At 47.7% G+C, this 20,493-nt stretch overlaps 1 protein-coding gene across 1 annotated transcript in view; it reads left to right on the top strand.

Moving 5' to 3' along the window:
* The first annotated feature begins 743 nt into the window (after window positions 1-743).
* LOC307085187 (uncharacterized protein) overlaps window positions 744-20,493 on the top strand; it is a 33,272-nt gene continuing 13,522 nt past the window's right edge. The window contains exons 1-15 of the mRNA XM_079749876.1: window positions 744-983; window positions 1,133-1,249; window positions 1,324-1,440; window positions 1,670-1,736; window positions 1,888-2,116; window positions 4,150-5,977; window positions 6,139-6,312; window positions 10,834-11,007; window positions 13,525-13,698; window positions 14,846-15,019; window positions 15,502-15,675; window positions 16,998-17,171; window positions 17,348-17,394; window positions 19,581-20,119; window positions 20,342-20,422. Of these exons, the coding sequence (XP_079606002.1) occupies window positions 865-983; window positions 1,133-1,249; window positions 1,324-1,440; window positions 1,670-1,736; window positions 1,888-2,116; window positions 4,150-5,977; window positions 6,139-6,312; window positions 10,834-11,007; window positions 13,525-13,698; window positions 14,846-15,019; window positions 15,502-15,675; window positions 16,998-17,171; window positions 17,348-17,394; window positions 19,581-20,119; window positions 20,342-20,422 (4,188 nt within the window). The 5' untranslated portion in view covers window positions 744-864. The remainder of the gene's footprint in view (window positions 984-1,132; window positions 1,250-1,323; window positions 1,441-1,669; window positions 1,737-1,887; window positions 2,117-4,149; window positions 5,978-6,138; window positions 6,313-10,833; window positions 11,008-13,524; window positions 13,699-14,845; window positions 15,020-15,501; window positions 15,676-16,997; window positions 17,172-17,347; window positions 17,395-19,580; window positions 20,120-20,341; window positions 20,423-20,493) is intronic.

The following is a 20,493-nucleotide window of genomic DNA, read 5'->3' as shown; positions in this document are numbered from 1 at the left end:
TCAATGAATGAGGTCATGGATCAGCCACCTATAAGAGGTTAGTCTGGGAGGAGTATGAACTGGGAGGGGAACTGGTTCAACTGGTTGGTTCACCATTTCCTTGTTATGAGTCGGATGGTGTGGTGTGGCTCACTTTATTACTGTAGGAAGAAGACAAAGATAGTGTAGTCCACTCTTATCTGTGATAGATCATGCATACGAATAACTTTGAATCTTATCAGTAGGTTGAACATTTTTAAGATTCCTGCTCTGTAGAATATCACGTGTTAGACTGTGGGCTTTGGGGATGGAACCCAGAACCTTCCATTCTGGAGCCAAGCGTTTGGTTGAAGTTAATAATTACTTTTTCTTCTTGTGTGTCCTTGGGTGACTTTAAAGGTACTTAGGACAGAAAGTACAGCTGTTATATTTGTAGTGCGGTATTATGATAACATTATTTAGACAGTAAAAAGGCCATCTTGCTTTGTGAAGGTGTTTAAACGTCTTCTCTTACCGGGTCTTGTTCTCTGTGGGCCTGCCTCACAGATCTGGTTGTGATGTCACCACATGAGGAAGTCCATGTATGGTCCTGCCTTCAGAGCGGTTTAACCAGCACAGGGAGCAGTTGGTATGATATCCGCACGGTGAACTTGATCTTATCAGACACATTTTGTAGCCTTTTGAGACCTTCTGTGTTGAATGATGATACGCTATTAAAGAGTATATGAGAAACGTCTGGGATTGAGAAGGTCTATGAATCTGCGTCTATGAATCTGCGTCTGCGTCTTGTCCAAAGTTAACAAAGACAACGGCCCCCTGTGAGGGGAATACACAGCTCATATAAAAGCAGAGAGTAAACCAACGCCGAGTGGCAGTAGAAACAGTATGGAGTTGTGTTTGTGTCCAGGTCTCCAGTCTACTATGGAAGAGGACAGAGAGGAGGGGGGTCCTGCCTCTAGGACCACTCTGTCTGGGGAACATGGCCGCCGGAGCAAAGCTAAGAGGTAAGAAGAGGATCCCTCTGTCTGTGACTGTTGTCCATCTCAGAGCTCAGCATTGATACATCATGACTCCATCATTAGTCTGAGTAAAAGCTGTGTGTGTGTGTGTGTGTGTGTGTGTGTGTGTGTGTGTGTGTGTGTGTGTGTTGAAGCCCAGAGAAGCAGCACAGAGCAGACTCCCCCGGACCCAGCTGTGTCTCCATGAAGAGTGACCAGTCTATGCATCATCCGTTTGGTATTAAACTCAGAAATCAGTCAAATGGGAAGAGGTGAGGATTTATTATATATTTTACAGGTACAGCTTCCATCAAACATCCATAAATCCTGGTTCTTGTTTTTCTAGAAGAGTCCAGCAGGAGAGAGCAGACTCCCCTGGACCCAGCTGTGTGTCCATGAAGAGTGACCGCTCTATGGATATGCCACGGGATTTTAAAGATGGACGCCCCTCCAGAGAGGAGAGGTAGGGGGTTCAAACAGACGATGAAAACAGACCAGTTGGTTGTTATCAGACTCTACTGATACTGATATCTACAAGTCTGGGGAAATAGAATTGTGTGTGTGTGTGTGTGTGTGTGTGTGTGTGTGTGTGTGTGTGTGTGTGTGTGTGTGTGTGTGTGTGTGTGTGTGTGTGTGTGTGCGTGCGTGCGTGCGTGCGTGTGTGTGTGTGTGTGTGTCTGTGTTCCCCACAGGCACCAGGAGAGGTCAAAGGTTACCATCACTCAGTCTCTACAGCAGCATCAAACAGAGCTGATCAAAGTGTGTAAACGTCCACCGAGACGTTTGACTTCAGCTCTCCATGGACATTAGAAAGCATCTCTTGTCCAGCGGGACGTGGATCCAGGACAGATGCTTCTGATGTCTCAGTGAGTTCAGAGTAAAGTTCTCCTTGATGTTTGTTCTGTTCCAGAGGGCTGAGGAGAACGCACACGCTTTCCTCGACAAGGAGCTGAAGAAGCTCTGGAGGGATCTCTTCTCAGATTACCCACAATGCTCAGAGGGTCAGAGAGTGGAGGAGGAGGAGGTGGATGGTAAGAAGGAGGAGCAGAGGAGGCGCGCCATAGAGGGAGTGGTGGACATCACAAAGCTCTGCCTGATGGAGATGAACCAGGAGGAACTGGCCGACACACTGTGGGGCGGTAAGAGGCTCTTATCTTGAAAACAGAGAAGAAATACACATTTTGATGAGCAGTAGGAGATTATTATTTGTTCTGTTCAGACTAAATGACAATGTGAGACTTATACATTTCATACTTCTATGTGGAGACAATCTTTTCTCTTTGGGGTTAAATGGTTTGATCCAGTATGTGGGGTTGTTGTGGGGTATCAGGTTAAATGGTTTGATCCGGATATGTAGGGTAATGGTGGGGGTCTCAGGTTAAAGAATGTTAAACATCATCAATACCAGCACCAAATCCCCCGACCAAATCACCCCCATTCTCGTCCAACTACACTGGCTCAGTGTACAACACCGGATTGACCTTAAAACCCTTCTGCTCACCGACAAAGCCCTCCACAACGTGGCCCCCACTTATCTCCCCGACCTCCTCCAGGAGGACAGGCCCTGCCGCTCCCTTCGTCATCCTCAACTGGTCTTCACCGTCCCGACCTCCCGCCTCAGCACCGTGGGTGCTAGGGCTCCCAGCAGCGTGGGTGCTAGGGTTCTAAGCACCATGGGAGCTAGGGCTCACAGCACCGTGGGTGCTAGGGGTCTCAGCACCATGGGTGCTAGGGCTCTGACCTGAACTGAAAGACACGCCCTGACAACATTAAAACTCTCCTCAAAACACATGTGTTCCCACTGGCCTGCTCGCTGTAATGACCCCCTACCGTGGGTTCCCCTCGTATCCCCGTTGTGCTGCTGTTCTTACCCCCTCCTACCTGGGTCTCCTCACTGTTCTTACCCCCTCCTACCTGGGTCTCCTCACTGCTGTTCTTACCCCCTCCTACCTGGGTCTCCTCACTGTTCTTTCCCCCTCCTACTTGGGTCTCCTCACTGTTCATACCCCCTCCTACCTGGGTCTCCTCACTGTTCTTACCCCCTCCTACCTGGGTCTCCTCACGGCTGTTCTTACCCCCTCCTACCTGGGTCTCCTCACTGTTTTTACCCCCTCCTACCTGGGTCTCCTCACTGTTCTTACCCCCTCCTACCTGGGTCTCCTCACTGTTCTTACGCCCTCCTACCTGGGTATCCTCACTGTTCTTACCCCCTCCTACCTGGGTCTCCTCACGGCTGTTCTTACCCCCTCCTACCTGGTTCTCCTCACTGTTCCTACCCCCTCCTACCTTGGTCTCCTCACTGTTTTTACCCCCTCCTACCTGGGTCTCCTCACTGTTCTTACCCCCTCCTACCTGGGTCTCCTCACTGTTCTTATCCCCTCCTACCTGGGTCTCCTCACTGCTGTTCTTACCCCCTCCTACTTGGGTTTGATGTCTTGGTTTGATCATGCTGTTGGCAATGCAGCTCCTGCTGTTCTTGACTCTAGATTGTTTTATGAATTGTAATGGGACCTTGGGTGTCATGAAAGGTGCCTTATAATAAAATGTTATTCAATGTAATTATTATTATTATTATTATTATTGTTATTATTATTATTATTATTATTATTATTATTATTATTATTAATATTAAACGTAAGCTGCAGATCAACAGCAGAATAACTCTGTGGAAGAGATGCAACACTATCTTGTTATATCAGCATGTCATTTTACACCAATTCACTATCATTATTATTATCATTAGACCAATCATATTGCTGTGGAAAAAACAAAGTCCTGAACATTTTGAATATGTAACATGTAGTCTTTGTCACGACCAGCTTCTCCGACCACAAGTTATGAAGCCACATTAACGTTAAACATTAAACTGGTGACCAACAGCAGAACAACTCAGTGGAAGTGATGAAACCCTGTCTTGTTGTATCAGCATAGCAAATCAATTTACACTGATTCACTATCATTATTACTATCATTAGAACAATCATATTGCTGCGGAAATAATAGTCCTTACCATTTTGAATCTGTTACATGCAGTCCTTCACAACCAGCTTTTCCGACCACCAAGTAATGAAGCCACTAAATATCATGAAGTTGGTAATTTAACAGGAAATATTGACCTGGTTCCACTGATCACCATCCACTAACTGATGTCATCTGTTGTTTTCTCATTTAGGATCTGATGCTGTCGATTGCAAGCATAAAATCAAGTCTCATTTGAAGAAGAAGTTCAGGTGTGTGTTTGAGGGAATCGCTAAAGCAGGAAAGCGAACAGATCTGAACGACTTCTACACAGAGATCTTCATCACAGAGAGAGGCAGCGGAGAGGTCAACAAGGAACATGAGGTCAGACTTATTGAAACAGCTTCCAGGAAACCAGCAAAGGAAGAAACACCAATCAGATGTGAAGACATCTTTAAACCCTTACCTGGAAACGATCAACCAATCAGGACAATAATGACAACTGGAGTGGCCGGCATTGGTAAAACCGTCTTAACACACAAGTTCATTCTGGACTGGGCTGAAGGGAAAACCAACCAGGACATACACTTCACATTTCTCCTCACTTTCAGAGAGCTGAATTTACTGAAAAGGAAAGAGTTTAGCTTGGTGGAACTTCTTCATCACCTCTTTAGTGAGACCAAAGAAGCAGGAATCTGCAGATTCGACCGGTTCCAAGTTGTCTTCATCTTGGATGGTCTGGATGAGTGTCGACTTCCTCTGGACTTCCAGAACAACCCGATATGGAATGATGTCACAAAGTCCACCTCGGTGGACGTGCTGCTGACAAACCTCATCAGGGGCGAACTGCTTCCCTCTGCTCGCATTTGGATAACCACACGCCCTGCGGCAGCCAATCAGATCCCTGCTGAGTGTGTTGACAAGGTGACAGAGGTGAGGGGGTTCTCCGACCAACAGAAGGAGGAGTACTTCAGGAAGAGATTCAGAGAGGAGACGCTGGCCACCACAATCATCTCCCACGTCAAGAAATCAAGAAGCCTCCATATCATGTGTCACATCCCAGTCTTCTGTTGGATCACTGCTTCAGTTCTGGAAGACATCTTAAAAAAATCCAAGATCGAAGAGATGCCCAAGACCGTGACTCAGATGTACAGCCACTTCCTGAGGGTTCAGTCCATACAGGGGGACAGGAAGTACCATGGGAGGGCTGAAACAGATCCGGACTGGAGTTTAGAAAGCAGGGACATCATTGTTTCTCTTGGAAAACTTGCTTTTAACCAGCTGGAGAAAGGGAACCTGATCTTCTACGAGGCAGATATGGCAGAGTGTGACATCAATATCAGAGCAGCCTCAGTGTACTCAGGAGTGTTCACCCAGATCTTTAAAGAGGAGTGTGGGCTGTACCAGGACAAGGTGTTCTGCTTTGTCCATCTGAGCATCCAGGAGTTTCTGGCTGCCCTTTATGTCTTTCTGTCCTTCATCGATACTGGTGTCAATCTGCTCTCAGAAGAACCACCAACCTCCAGGAAAGATAAACTCCTCTTCTACCAGAGTGCTGTGGACAAGGCCTTACAGAGTGAGAACGGACACCTGGACTTGTTCCTCCGCTTCCTCCTGGGCCTCTCTCTGGAGACCAATCAGATTGTCCTACACGGTCTGCTGGGACAGAAAAAAAGATCACTGACCACTCAGATTAAAACAGGTCTGTTGCGACTGACAGGAAGCAGCTCAAAGACCAATAAGGGAACAGTGTCTTACATCAAGGAGAAGATAAAAGGAGACCTATCTCCAGAGAGAAGCATCAATCTGTTCCACTGTCTGAATGAGCTGAACGACTGTTCTCTAGTGAAGGAGATCCAACAGTACCTGACATCAGGAAGTCTCTCCGGAGAATCTCTCCCCCCTGCTCAGTGGTCAGCTCTGGTCTTCATCTTACTGACATCAGAAGAGGAGCTGGACGTGTTTGACCTGAAAAAATACTCTGCTTCAGAAGATGGTCTTCTCAGGCTGCTGCCAGTGGTCAAAGCCTCCAAAATATCTCTGTAGGTTCACTAATAACATGTATTACAGTACACACTACACAATATAAATACAACTGGATCTATTATCTATCTATTACTATTCTGCTCATAACAGAATAAACATACTAGTTATAATAATATACAAAACAGTTCCTGACATGTTCTCTTTATTTTGTGTGAAGGCTGAAGGGCTGTGATCTATCAGAGAGATGCTGTGAAGCTCTGGCCTCAGTTCTCAGCTCCAACTCCTCTAGTCTGAGAGAGCTGGACCTGAGTACCAATGATCTGCAGGATTCAGGAGTGAAGCTGCTCTCTGCTGGACTGGGGAGTCCACACTGTACACTGGAAACTCTCAGGTCAGTTTCACCCAATGGTCAAACAGTTACACCACAAGGTGCAATATCAGAAGACATTCAACAGATTTACATCCATCAAAGTGTGCACGTAAGGTAAAGCAGCACGAAACTGACACCCCCAAGCGCACAAATGCTGTCTAAAGGTACGGCCACACTGAACATCCTCTTTAAAGGCGTAGAAAATCCACATTTTTGCATTGGGAACCATTGGTTTTTGGGGTGTAGATGTGTTACATGCACTAAAGTAGCACTTTAGGAACGTTAGACGCGTTTTACGCACCTAAATAACGCGCCCAACGCACCTACGTGCCCAACGCACCTATGCGCGGAGTTCAAAAAATTGAACTTTTTACGCTCCTACACGTGACGCTTAGCCGCGATAGCCAATCAGCAATGAGCTTGACCCGACGTCACCGGCAGAGAGACGGAGGACAGGCGCTCCGCAGCTCCGCAGCTGATATAGAGCGCCTGTAGTTGGTGTCCTGACGGGTGATCCTGACACCAACCCGGGCTAGCAGGTCATCGAACATGGCCCCAGTCAACCGAAAATACCGCTGGAACCGGCCGTCATCCAGGCGGAGTTCCTGGAGGAGGTGGTGAAACTCACCCAGCTGTGAGCGCCTACGGAGGATGTCATGCACCCAAACACGACGGCGTTTGGGTTTCCTACTCTCCTCAAACTCCCACAACATATACAGCGCAGCGATGGTGGTGATCTCAGCCATGTTTGTGGAGCAAATGAAAAGTAGCGGGGGAAAATAAGCTTTGGGCCGGCTCATCTAGCTCCGTAGGCGCGTTGAACCATTTTTGTGACACACAATGATGAAACGGCAGGTTAGGCCTAATCCTACGCACGTAATGCGTTCAGTGCGGCCGTACATTTAGTTCTTTCGTGCTCGCAAAGTGTTTTCCTGATCGCTATGATGTTTATTCTCCTCACAACACAGTATACATAATGATGGAATAAAGCTTCTAATTATATACTCTGGTTTTTAACATAATTCACCCACGGAGCTATGGGTGGGGGGCGTGTTTATCAGACTATTTTAGCAGACGGAACGACCGTCTCAGTTCAGTCCTGTTGGTTTTTGGAATGTACTGGTTTTCAAGTTGTTAATTAAAACTCAGTGCTGGATACTCCGCCTCCGACTCCCGTCTCTCGGCACTACACTGGTGACCCCGACGTAGGTCACGCTGAAGCTTCAGGGACCAAAACGAACATGGCGAATAACACTTTTATCAAGTTGCCGGAGTTCTGGGAGTCGTTTGCATGTGCCCGCGGTCAAGCAGCTAACGGTGGGCACTCGAGCTCCCTCTCAGAAGGAGACGAATATCAACGCCTGCTCAGGGAGTTCCCCGGTATAACCCGACCTACCTTTTCCGTGGTCACGGCGAAACATGGCGTAGAGCATCATTTAGACACCAAAGGCCCACCTGTCTATACTAGGGCCCGACGACTTAACCCCGACAGTCTGAAGGTCGCTAGGTCAGAGTTCGCCAACATGGAGCGCCTGGGCATCATCCACCGCTCAGACAGCCCCTGGGCCTCACCCCTTCACAATGTTCCCAAGCCAGACGGTGGGTGGCGACCTTGTGGGGATTACCGCCGCCTGAACGACGCTACCACGCCCGACCGCTACCCAATCCCGCACATCCAGGACTTCTCAGCACACGTGTCGGGCAAGCGGGTCTTCTCGAAGGTGGACCTGGTGCGCGGTTACCACCAGGTGCCAGTGCATCCTTCGGACATCGCCAAGACGGTGGTAGTGACACCTTTCGGGTTATTTGAGTTCCTGCGTATGCTGTTCGGACTCAAAAACGCCGCTCAGACCTCCCAGTGGTTAAAGGACTCGGCGCTCAGGGGGATGCCTTTCGTCTTCGTATATTTGGACGACATCCTGGTCGCCAGCTCCTCCGAAAAGGAGCACCAGGATCACCTACGCGACCTCTTCATGAGGCTCGACCAGCACGGACTGATCATCAACCCGGCGAAGTGCCTGTCCCGGGTTGTCTTCCATCCACTTCCTGGGGCATCTCATCAACAAAGATGGGGCCGCCCCTCTTCCGTTGAAAGTGGAGGCCATTTCTGCTTTCCCCCGCCCGCACACAGCTCGGGCGCTCCGAGAATCACTGGGGATGGTGACGTTTTACCACCGGTTCATCCGCCAGGCGGCTCATGTCATGCGCCCGCTGTACGGGGCTCTCAAGGACAAGTCCCCTGGCCAGGCTGTCGACTGGATGGCGGAGAGGGAGAAGGCATTCGATGCCATGAAGGCCGCCTTGGGCCAAGCCGCCATGTTGGCCTATCCGTCACATAATGCCCCCATCGCCATCACCACCGATGCGTCTGACTAAGCCGTTGGCGCGAACAATGGGTCGATGGTGCCTGGCAGCCGCTCGCCTTTTTCAGTCGCCAGTTGACCCCCAGGGAGTACAAATACAGCGCATTCGACAGGGAACTCCTTGGACTCTGGCTGGCGATCCGCCACTTCCGGTTCCTCCTGGAAGGCCGAGAGTTTGCGGCTTTCGTGGACCACAAGCCACTAACATTCTGCATGTCCAAGGTGGCAGAACCGTGGTCTGCCCGCCAGCAGCGCCAGCTTTCGTACATCTCCAAGTACACCACGGACATTGCTGGCAAGTCCAACGTGGTCGCAGACTGCCTCTCAAGAACAGTCATCGGAGCCGTCCAACTGGGCCTGGATTATGTCCGTATGAGCGCAGGCCAGGCCTCCGACCACGGGGTCCAGACCCTGAGGAATTCGGATACGGGTTTGCGCCTGGAGGAGGTCGCGGTTGGCAGCTCAGATGTGAGGCTATGGTGCGACATCTCCACGGGCCATCCTCGACCGCTGGTCTCGGTGACCTGGCGCCGGCCCGTTTTTGAGGCGTTGCATGGCCTTTCCCACCCCGGCAGGAAGCCGTTGGTGAAATTGGTTTCCCAGAGGTTTGTGTGGCAGGGGCTTAGAAAGGACGGTATTGCTTGAGTCAGCTCATGCGTTGACTGTCAACGGTCCAAGGTGCACTGCCATATTAAGGACCCCTTTGGAGAGTTCACTGTTCACGAGAGGAGGTTCGACCACGTCAACGTCGACCTGGTTGGACCGCTTCCCTACTCTCACAGGTTTACTTACCTCTTCACCATGGTGGACAGGATGACCCGCTGGCCTGAAGCTGTTCCCCTCTCCTCGACGTCGGTTTCTGACGTGGCGCGCGTGTTTATCGGCACATGGGTCGCGCGCCTTGGGACTCCTTCAGACCTCTCCTCGGACCGGGGCTCGCAGTTCACCTCGGAACTTTGGAACGCGGTGGCTGAGGGGTATGGGGTCAAGCTGCACCACACTACCGCCTATCACCCCCAGGCCAACGGCTTGTGCGAACGTTTCCACCGTTCCATGAAGGCAGCCCTATGGGCCAGCTTGAAGGATGGCGACTGGGTGAATAGGCTGCCATGGGTAATGCTCGGCCTCAGGTGCGGCCCTAAGGAGGACCTGCAGTCCTCATCAGCAGAGCTGGTCTATGAGCAGGCCCTACGGATGCCAGGGGATTTTATTCCTGACGCCTCGGTACCATGGTCGGCTGCCAAACAACGTTCCTCCCTCCTGGAGGCCACCAAGGTTTTCGCAACCGTTCCCACGTCGCAACACGGCACACCCAATTTCCGCATGCCCCCCGATCTGCGCGCGGTGGACTAGGTCTTTATTCGCCACAACGCCCACCGTGGTCCCCTACGTCCTCCTTACTATGGCCCGTTCAGGGTTTTACGCCACTGCGACAAGTGCCTGGTGGCAGACGTCGGGGGTAGGCCTGAGACTGTTTCCTGGGATAGGATTAAGCCAGCTAACGTGGATGTTTCCAGACAGGTGGAGGTGGCGCAACCCCCACGCCGGGGACGTCCGCCTGCGCCGCGCCCCACGCTGGCCGTTGAGACTCCCTCGACCTCGTTGACCCCCGGGACCTCCGAGTTGGTGGACGGCACCGACGTGCCTGCTGCTTACTCTGCCTCGGCCCCTGTCATCCGCTCGCGACGGGGTCGGGTCGTCGCCCCTTTCCATCACAAGGACTTTGACTAAGGGTGAATTCTGGGGGCCTTGTGTGGTGGTTACCATAATTCACCCACGGAACTATGGGTGCGGGCGTGTTTAGCATGGACTCTTTTAGCAGACGGAACGACCGTCTCAGTTCAGTCCTGTTGGTTTTTGGAATGTACTGGTTTTCAAGTTGTTAATTAAAACTCAGTGCTGGATACTCCGCCTCCGACTCCCATCTCTCGGCACTACAATACAAAGCATTGCTTTAGATTAACTGATAAAATTACAATACATAATATACATAATACAACAACAAAAAGTAATATTAATATACAAAATGAATTTTCAAACGCTGCGAAACAACTATCTTGTATTATTCTACATTTTACACCCAATTTGAATAACCACAATTTCTTCATTATGTAATAAGTTGAAGATGTAAGTTATTTTAATCACAGTTCCTAACCTGTTCTCTTTATTTTGTGTGAAGGCTGAAGGGCTGTGATCTGTCAGAGAGATGCTGTGAAGCTCTGACATTAGTTCTCAGCTCCAATTCCTCTAGTCTGAGAGAGCTGGACCTGAGTACCAATTGGCTGAAGGATTCAGGAGTGAAGCTGCTCTCTGCTGGACTGGGGAGTCCACACTGTACACTGGAAACTCTCAGGTCCGTTTTACCCAATGGTCAAACAGTTACACCACAAGGTTCAATATCAGAAGACATTTACATTTACATTTAGGGAATTTAGCAGACGCTTTTATCCAAAGCGACTTACAATAAGTGCATTTGTTACAATAAGTACATTTGTCATAAGAAGTGAAACAATATATCGCTGTCGGTACAGTAACGATGTTCATAGAACCAAGTGCAAGTATTACAATCGCTAGGCTAACCCATTCCCCGTGTAAAGCAATGATAGCAGCTACTGTAGATGCTGCACAATTAAGTTCCTTGAATAAGTGCAATGTACAAGTGCCAGGACGTACAACATTCGATGGTGGCTGTGCATTGGTTTCTATGCAGAGTCGAGGTGAACTCTGAACAGGTGAGTTTTGAGTCTTTTGCGGAAGCTGGTGAGCGACTCTCCGATCCTGATATCGGTAGGGAGCTTGTTCCACCACTGAGGTCCCAAATCAGAGAAAAGTTGTGACTTTGCTGATCGACCTTTGCTTGCTCTTAGCGATGGCGGTACCAGACGTCCAGCTGAGGTAGTTGAGCGGAGGGATCGAGCTGGGGTGTATGGCTTTACTAATGCGTGGAGGTAGGCAGGGGCAGTTCCATCGACTGCCTTGCATGCCAGTACCATCATCTTGAATCTGATGCGAGCTATTACAGGGAGCCAGTGGAGGTCTCGGAAGAGGGGGGTTACATGTGAGAACTTTGGTAGGTTGAACACGAGGCACGCTGCCGCATTCTGGATGCGCTGCAAGGGTTTAATCGCAGAGGCAGGGAGTCCAGCCAAGAGCGAGTTGCAGTAGTCGAGGCGGGAGGTGACCAGTGATTGGACTAGAAGCTGAGCTGCTTCCCTTTTGAGGAAGGGCCGGATCCTGCGGATGTTGTAAAGTGCAAATCTGCAGGATCGTGCCACCGTAGTGATGTTTGCGGTGCAGCATAACTGATTGTCCAACACTACACCAAGGATTTTGGCAGTTGGAGAAGGAGATACAGTGATGTTCTCAACAGTGACCAGTAAGTCCATGTGTGGGCAATCTTTCCCTGGTATTAGGAGGAGCCCAGTCTTGTTGAGGTTAAGCCTCAGGTGATGGGCAGTTGTCCAGGTGCTGACTTCTGCCGGACATTCAGATATGCGTGTTGCAATAAGGGCTTTGTCAGATGAGGGAAAAGAGAGAAATAGCTGAGTGTCGTCAGCATAGCAATGATAGGAAAAGCCGTTGGATGTAATTACAGAGCCCAGAGATCTGGTATAGAGGGAGAACAGAAGAGGCCCCAGTACAGAGCCTTGAGGGACACCAGTATCAAGCGTGCAAGGTTTGGACAAGGAGTCATTCCATGTTACCTGATAAGTGCGTTTCATCAGGTAGGATGTGAACCAGGAAAGGGCAGATTCAGCTATGCCAAGTTTTGCGAGGAGGATCTGGTGGTTCACAGTGTCAAATGCTGCAGACAGGTCAAGGTGAATGAGAACTGATGAGAGGGACGAGGCTCAGGCCGCACGCAGGGACTCAGTCACCATGAGGAGACTGAGTCAGTCTCAGTGGAGTGTGCTTTTTTGAAGCCTGACTGGTGAGGGTCAAGCAGGTTGTTAGATGAGAGATAGGAGGACAGTTGGTTAGCGACGGCACGTTCCAATGTTTTAGAGAGGAATAAAAGAAGAGATACCGGACTGTAATTCTGGATGTCAGTGGTATCAAGGGATGGTTTTTTGAGGAGAGGGTTTATTCTGGCAGTCTTGAATGACGTTGGAACAATGCCAGAAGCGAGGGAGGAGTTAATAAGTGCGGTGAGAAATGGCAGGATGTCGTTTGACACAGCCTGGAGGAGGGAGGAAGGTATAGTGTCAAGGGGGCAGGTGGTGGCATGGTTAGATGTTATAATTCTGTTGACCTCGTCTGAGGTGAGAGGGATAAATTGGGTAAAGACAGAGGTGGGGGTGGAGGGAGGGAGGATGGTGGCAGTGATAAAAGAGGAGCTAATGTCCTTTACTTTCTGGGTAAAGTAGATAACAAAGTCATCAGCAGTGAGGCAGGAAGGAGGAGGAGGCAAGGGAGGGTTGAGGAGGGAAGAGAACAAGGAAGATTTAACAGATTAACATCCATAAAACTGCGCACATAAAGTGAAGCAGCACGCAACTGACACCCCCAAGCGCACAAATAATGTCTTAGTTCTCGTGCTCGCAAAGTGTTTTCCTTATCGCTATGATTTTTATTCTCCTCACAACACAATATACATAATATTGGAATAAAACTTCCAACTACATGCAAAATATCGCTTTAGATTAACTGATAACATGTATTACAATACAATACATAATATACATAATATTGCAACTAAAAGTAATATTAATATACAAAACGACTTTTCAAACACTGCAAAACAACCATCTCATTGTTATACATTTTACACCTAATTTGAATAACCACAATTTCTTCATTATGTAATAAGTTGAAGATGTAAGTTATTTTAATCACAGTTCCTAACCTGTTCTCTTTATTTTGTGTGAAGGCTGAAGGGCTGTTATCTGTCAGAGAGATGCTGTGAAGCTCTGGCCTCAGTTCTCAGCTCCAACTCCTCTATTCTGAGAGAGCTGGACCTGAGTACCAATGATCTGCAGGATTCAGGAGTGAAGCTGCTCTCTGCTGGACTGGGGAGTCCACACTGTACACTGAAAACTCTCAGGTCAGTTTTCAGCCTCTTCAAACTGGGTCTTGGGGTTGTTTAATATGTAAGGGATGGTCCACGACTAGTTGGACCATTATCGAAAAATGAACTTACAAAACGGTATGCATGTTATATGTTATGTAACTCTGCCCCGCTGATGTGAGGGTTAGGGTGTGGTAGGAAATAACGAGTTCTATCACTTCAACTAACTAAGACTTACTCACAAACAAAGCTGTTTCCCACATGAGATGTCCGCCCACGGCCGGTCAGTCATAAATTCCTTTGAGCATGTGGTCAACAACAACTAATCTAAAACACGGGGTTGAGGTCAGCACGCCTTGACCTCAGACTCTCTGGCACTGTGTCAAGCCTTGGAGGTGTTTTAGATGCTTTCTTCTATTAGATATATAGGCCTATTGATAATCATAGTTTGCCATAAAAATGTAATTGTTAATTTCTTCCATAAGGGGTTAACTACTAGTATGTTATGTTTGTTATATGTTATGTAGCTCTGGCCAGCTGATGTGAGGGCTAGGGTTTGACCTGTTAACTACTAGTATGTTATGTTTGTTATATGTTATGTAACTCTGGTCAGCAGATGTGAGCTGAGGAGTTGTCATTAGTGTAGACATGGGGATGAGGCTTTAGCTGTGCTGTGATCTGAATATAATGTACACCTCTCCATAGAACATCACTGGCCGTGGTAAAGTGAATCATATTGAACATTAAAGATGGACTTTATTCACATCACATTAGTTTGGTGTAGTGCTGCTCATGTCCGATGCCTTTCTGTTAATCTTTTGCCTGCTGACAAAACTCTCCCTTGTTCTAAACAATGTTAGAACCTGTGAAGAAACGGTCTCAGCGTACCAAACACAGCGGACTTCTCCTGACGCTAACCAAACAATATCTCATTGAGTTGTAGCTATTGAGAAAGGAGCATTTGTTAAAGATCCTGTTTCACATCCAAGTGAAGGAAGTTCTGATGTCTGTGATGATGTCATCTCCCCACTTCCTCTTCCTGTTCTCCTTGTCCTCCAAATGGAATGAATACACTTTATAAATGTGGTTACTTTAGTATGAACTGCTCTCAACCAGAAAAAATATAATAAAGTGTGTGTGTGTGTGTGTGTGTGTGTGTGTGTGTGTTTGTGTGTGTGTGTAGCTTGTCTGGCTGCCTGGTCACACAGGAAGGCTGTGCTTCTCTGGCCTCAGCTCTGAGCTCCAACCCCTCCCATCTGAGAGAGCTGGACCTGAGCTACAATCACCCAGGAGACTCTGGAGCTGCGCTGCTCTCTGCTGGACTGGAGGATCCACGCTGGAGACTGGACACTCTCAGGTCCGTTTTACCCAATGGTCAAACAGTTACACCACAAGGTTCAATATCAGAAGACATTTAACAGATCAACATCCATAAAAATGCACACATAAAGTGAAGCAGCACGCAACTGACACCCCCAAGCGCACAAATAATGTCTTAGTTCTCGTGCTCCCAAAGTGTTTTCCTGATCGCTATGATGTCTATTCTCCTCACAACACAATATGCATAATATTGGAATAAAACTTCCAACTACATACAAAATATCGCTTTAGATTAACTGATAACATATATTAAGATACAATGCATCATATACATAATAATGCAACTAAAAGTAATATTAATATACAAAACGACTTTTCAAACACTGCAAAACAATTATCTTAGTGTTATACATTTTACACCTAATTTGAATAACCACAATTTCTTCATTATGTAATAAGTTGAAGATGTAAGTTATTTTAATCACAGTTCCTAACCTGTCCTGTTTATTTTGTGTAAAGGCTGAAGGCCTGTGATCTGTCAGAGAGATGCTGTGAAGCTCTGGCCTCAGTTCTCAGCTCCAACTCCTCTAGTCTGAGAGAGCTGGACCTGAGTACCAATGATCTGCAGGATTCAGGAGTGAAGCTGCTCTCTGCTGGACTGGGGAGTCCACACTGTACACTGGAAACTCTCAGGTCAGTTTCAGCCTCTTCAAACTGGGTCTTGGGGTTGTTTAATATGTAAGGGATGGTCCATGACTAGTTGGACCATTATCAAAAAATGAACTTACAAAACGGTATGCATGTTATATGTTATGTAACTCTGCCCCGCTGATGTGAGGGTTAGGGGGTGGTAGGAAATAACAAGTTCTATCACTTCAACTAACTAAGACTTACTCACAAACAAAGCTGTTTCCCATATGAGATGTCCGCCCACGGCCGGTCATTCATAACGTCCTTTGAGCATGTGGTCAACAACAACTAATCTAAAACACGGGGTTGAGGTCAGCACACCTTGACCCCAGACTCTCTGGCACTGTGTCAAGCCTTGGAGGTGTTTTAGATGCTTTCTACTATTAGATATATGGGCCTATTAATAATCATAGTTTGCCATAAAAATGTAATTGTTAATTTCTTCCATAAGGGGTTAACAACTAGTATGTTATGTTTGTTATATGTTACGTAGCTCTGGCCAGCTGATGTGAGGGTTAGGGGTTGACCTGTTAACTACTAGTATGTTATGTTTGTTATATGTTATGTAGCTCTGGCCCGCTGATGTGAGGGTTAGGGGTTGACCTGTTAACTACTAGTATGTTATGTTTGTTATATGTTAAGTAGCTCTGGCCAGCTGATGTGAGGGTTAGGGGTTGACCTGTTAACTACTAGTATGTTATGTTTGTTATATGTTATGTAACTCTGGTCAGCAGATGTGAGCTGAGGAGTTGTCATTAGCGTAGACATGGGGATGAGCCTTTAGCTGTGCTGTGATCTGAATATAATGTACACCTCACTATAGAACATCACTGGCCGTGGTAAAGTGAATCATATTGAACATTAAAGATGGACTTTATCAACTTCACATTAGTTTGGTGTCGTGCTGCTCATGTCCGATGCCTTTCTGTTGCTGTTTTGCCTGCTGACAAAACTCTCCCTTGTTCTACACAATGTTAGAACCTGTGAAGAAACGGTCTCAGCGTACCAAACACAGCGGACTTCTCCTGACTCTAACCAAACAATATCTCATTGAGTTGTAGCTATTGAGAAAGGAACATTTGTTTAAGATCCTGTTTCACATCCAAGTGAAGGAAGTTCTGATGTCTGTGATGATGTCATCTCCGCACTTCCTCTTCCTGTTCTCCTTGTCCTCCAAATGGAATGAATACACTTTATAAATGTGGTTACTTTAGTATGAACTGCTCTCAACCAGAATAAATATAATAAAGTGTGTGTGTGTGTGTGTGTGTGTGTGTGTGTGTGTGTGTGTGTGTGTGTGTGTGTGTGTGTGTGTGGGTGTGTAGCTTGTCTGGCTGCCTGGTCACACAGGAAGGCTGTGCTTCTCTGGCCTCAGCTCTGAGCTCCAACCCCTCCCATCTGAGAGAGCTGGACCTGAGCTACAATCACCCAGGAGACTCTGGAGCTGCGCTGCTCTCTGCTGGACTGGAGGATCCACGCTGGAGACTGGACACTCTCAGGTATGGAGAGGACAGCTCACCACTCAGGGACAAAGTCTCCTACGAGGAATCAAGCCGCTGCTAGATGAAGTGGTTTGAAGAGGCAGCTGTCACTCATGTTGTGTAGAACGTGATGAGACGGCAGATGATGAAGGTGAATGTTTCAACATGCTGCTCTCACTTTGTTTCCCCCCCAGTGTGGAGCATGGTGGAGTGTGGAGGCTGCAACCAGTTCCACAGAGATGTAAGTGTAGCTTTAGTTTATGTATATATATTTATATATACATACATTCATATATACATACATACATACATACATACATACAGTGGGGCAAAAAAGTATTTAGTCAGCCACCAATTGTGCAAGTTCTCCCACTTAAAAAGATGAGAGAGGCCTGTAATTTTCCTCATAGGTATACCTCAGCTATGAGAGACAAAATGAAAAAAAAAAAATCTAGAAAATCACATTGTCTGATTTTTAAAGAATTTATTTGCAAATTATGGTGGAAAATAAGTATTTGGTCAATAACAAAAGGTCATCTCAATACTTTGTTACATGCCCTTTGTTGGCAATGACAGAGGTCAAACGTTTTCTGTAAGTCTTTACAAGGTTTTCACACACTGCTGCTGGTATTTTGGCCCATTCCTCCATGCAGATCTCCTCTAGAGCAGTGATGTTTTTGGGCCTTCGCTGGGCAACACAGACTTTCAACTCCCTCCAAAGATTTTCTATGGGGTTGAGATCTGGAGACTGGCTAGGCCACTCCAGGACCTTGAAATGCTTCTTACGAAGCCACTCCTTCGTTGCCCGGGCGGTGTGTTTGGGGTCATTGTCATGCTGAAAGACCCAGCCACGTTTCATCTTCAGTGCCCTTGCTGATGGAAGGAGGTTTTCACTCAAAATCTCACGATATATGGCCCCATTCATTCTTTCCGTCACACGGATCAGACGTCCTTGTCCCTTGGCAGAAAAACAGCCCCAAAGCATGATGTTTCCACCCCCATGCTTCACTGTAGGTATGGTGTTCTTTGGATGCAACTCAGCATTCTTTCTCCTCCAAACACGACGAGTTGAGTTTTTACCAAAAAGTTCTATTTTGGTTTCATCTGACCATACGACATTCTCCCAATCCTGTTCTGGATCATCCAAATGCTCTCTAGCAAACTTCAAACGTGCCCGGACATGCACTGGCTTTAGCAGGGGGACACATCTGGCACTGCAGGATTTGAGTCCCTGGCGGCGTAGTGTGTTATTGATGGTAGCCTTTGTTACTTTGGTCCCAGCTCTCTGGAGGTCATTCACTAGGTCCCCCCGTGTGGTTCTGGGATTTTTGTTCACTGTTCTTGTGATCATTTTGACCCCACAGGGTGAGATCTTGCGTGGAGCCCCAGATCGAGGGAGACTATCAGTGGTCTTGTATGTATTCCATTTCCTAATAATTGCTCCCACAGTTGATTTCTTCACACCAAGCTGCTTACCTATTGCAGATTCAGACTTCCCAGCCTGGTGCAGGTCTACAATTGTGTTTCTGGTGTCCTTTGACAGCTCTTTGGTCTTGGCCATAGTGGAGTTTGGAGTGTGACTGTTTGAGGTTGAGGACAGGTGTCTTTTATACTGATAAGGAGTTCAAATAGTTGCCATTAATACAGGTAACGAGTGGAGGACAGAGGAGCCTCTTAAAGAAGAAGTTACAAGTCTGTGACAGCCAGAAATCTTGCTGGTTTGTAGGTGACCAAATACTTATTTTCCACCATAATTTGCAAATAAATTCTTAAAAAAAAAATTAAAAAAATTTTTCTGGATTTGTTTTTTAATTTTGTCTCTCATAGCTGAGGTTTACCTATGATGAAAATTACAGGCCTCTCTCGTCTTTTTAAGTGGGAGAACTTGCACAATTGGTGGCTGACTAAATACTTTTTTGCCCCACTGTACATACATACATACATACATACATACATACATACATACATACATACATACATACGCTGTGTTTTTTTTGGAAATAGTTTGCAGAGTCAGGATCGCTTTAACTCACTGTATTTGGTAAAGATTTGGACTAGTCTCTATGAAGCAAAAGGAGGGGAATTGTATAGGCACGCGTGGAGATGAACTTAGTAGGGCATCTGAAGGATGCGTTACCTGGAGTTACCAATGAACTTTAACTTTAATTATCTTAAACACAATGTGTCCTATTGCTTAGAAAATATACAGCACTTGATTCCAATATAGTACCTATCATATGATATTTTTTTTGTCTTTCTATGTTAATGTTTGAAGAAGAGAGAGCGATCACAAAAAGAGTCTGAAGGAGAATAAAGAGAAGAAGAGCGCAGGAGAACAGTACTAGTGATGATGATGATGATGATGATGATGATGATGATGAGGATGAAGAAGGGTTCAGCAGCTCATCATGTCTGGTTCTCCCTCAGATGCCTGTGAACTCACCCTGGACCCCAACACGGCCCAAAGAGAACTCTCTCTGTCTGAGGACAACAGGAAGGTGACGCTGGTTAGAGAGGACCAGTCGTATCCGGATCACCCAGAGAGATTTGACTCCTGGCCCCAGGTGTTGGGTAGAGAGGCTCTGACTGGCCGCTGTTACTGGGAGGTAGAGTGGGAAGGAGGTGTTGAGATAGGAGTGACATACAGAGGAATCACAAGGAGAGGACGGGGTGATGACAGCAGGCTTGGACTGAACAACAAGTCCTGGGGTCTTTATTGTTATGATGATCGTTACTCTGCCTGGTACAACGGTACAGTAACAGCCCTCCCTCTCCCCCCCGCTGGCTCCACCAGAGTAGGAGTGTATCTGGACCGGCCTGCTGGCTCTCTGTCCTTCTACAGCGTGTTCCCAGGTGGAGGAGGGTCCTCAGACACACTGACACACCTCCACACCTTCTGGTCCTCCTTCACCCAGGAGGACCTCCTCCCTGGGGTGGGGGTATGGGGGTGGGCCTCAGCGTCTCTGTGTTGGTTGTAGAAAAAAAAACGTACGGAAGCTGGGGAAGCACCCCTCCTCGTCCCAGCCGCCGGCGTGGCCGTCGACGGGCCATACGTCCGAAGGCGGCGGAGGACGTGGTCCACGAACGGCGCTCCAACGGCCCCCCTATGACGGAACCCAGTGGAGGTCCCGAAGGAGGTGGTCCCTGACCACACCCCCAGGGCTCCTGCTGACTCTGTGGTCTGGCAGACGATGGCCCACGCCGCCCGGGATTGGAGACGGGCGTCTCAGACCACGGGCGTGGACGCCGGATCGCTAAGGATTCTGGGGGTTCTACTGTTCTAGGGGTTGGACCGTTTCGGGCCCCTCCTGGGTCATTTGTGGTTGGTAAACTAATCAGG

This window comes from Pollachius pollachius, assembly GCF_949987615.1.
Source record: "Pollachius pollachius genome assembly, chromosome: 13".
Taxonomy (NCBI): Eukaryota; Metazoa; Chordata; class Actinopteri; order Gadiformes; family Gadidae; genus Pollachius; species Pollachius pollachius.
This window is presented reverse-complemented; position numbering and strand designations above follow the sequence as displayed.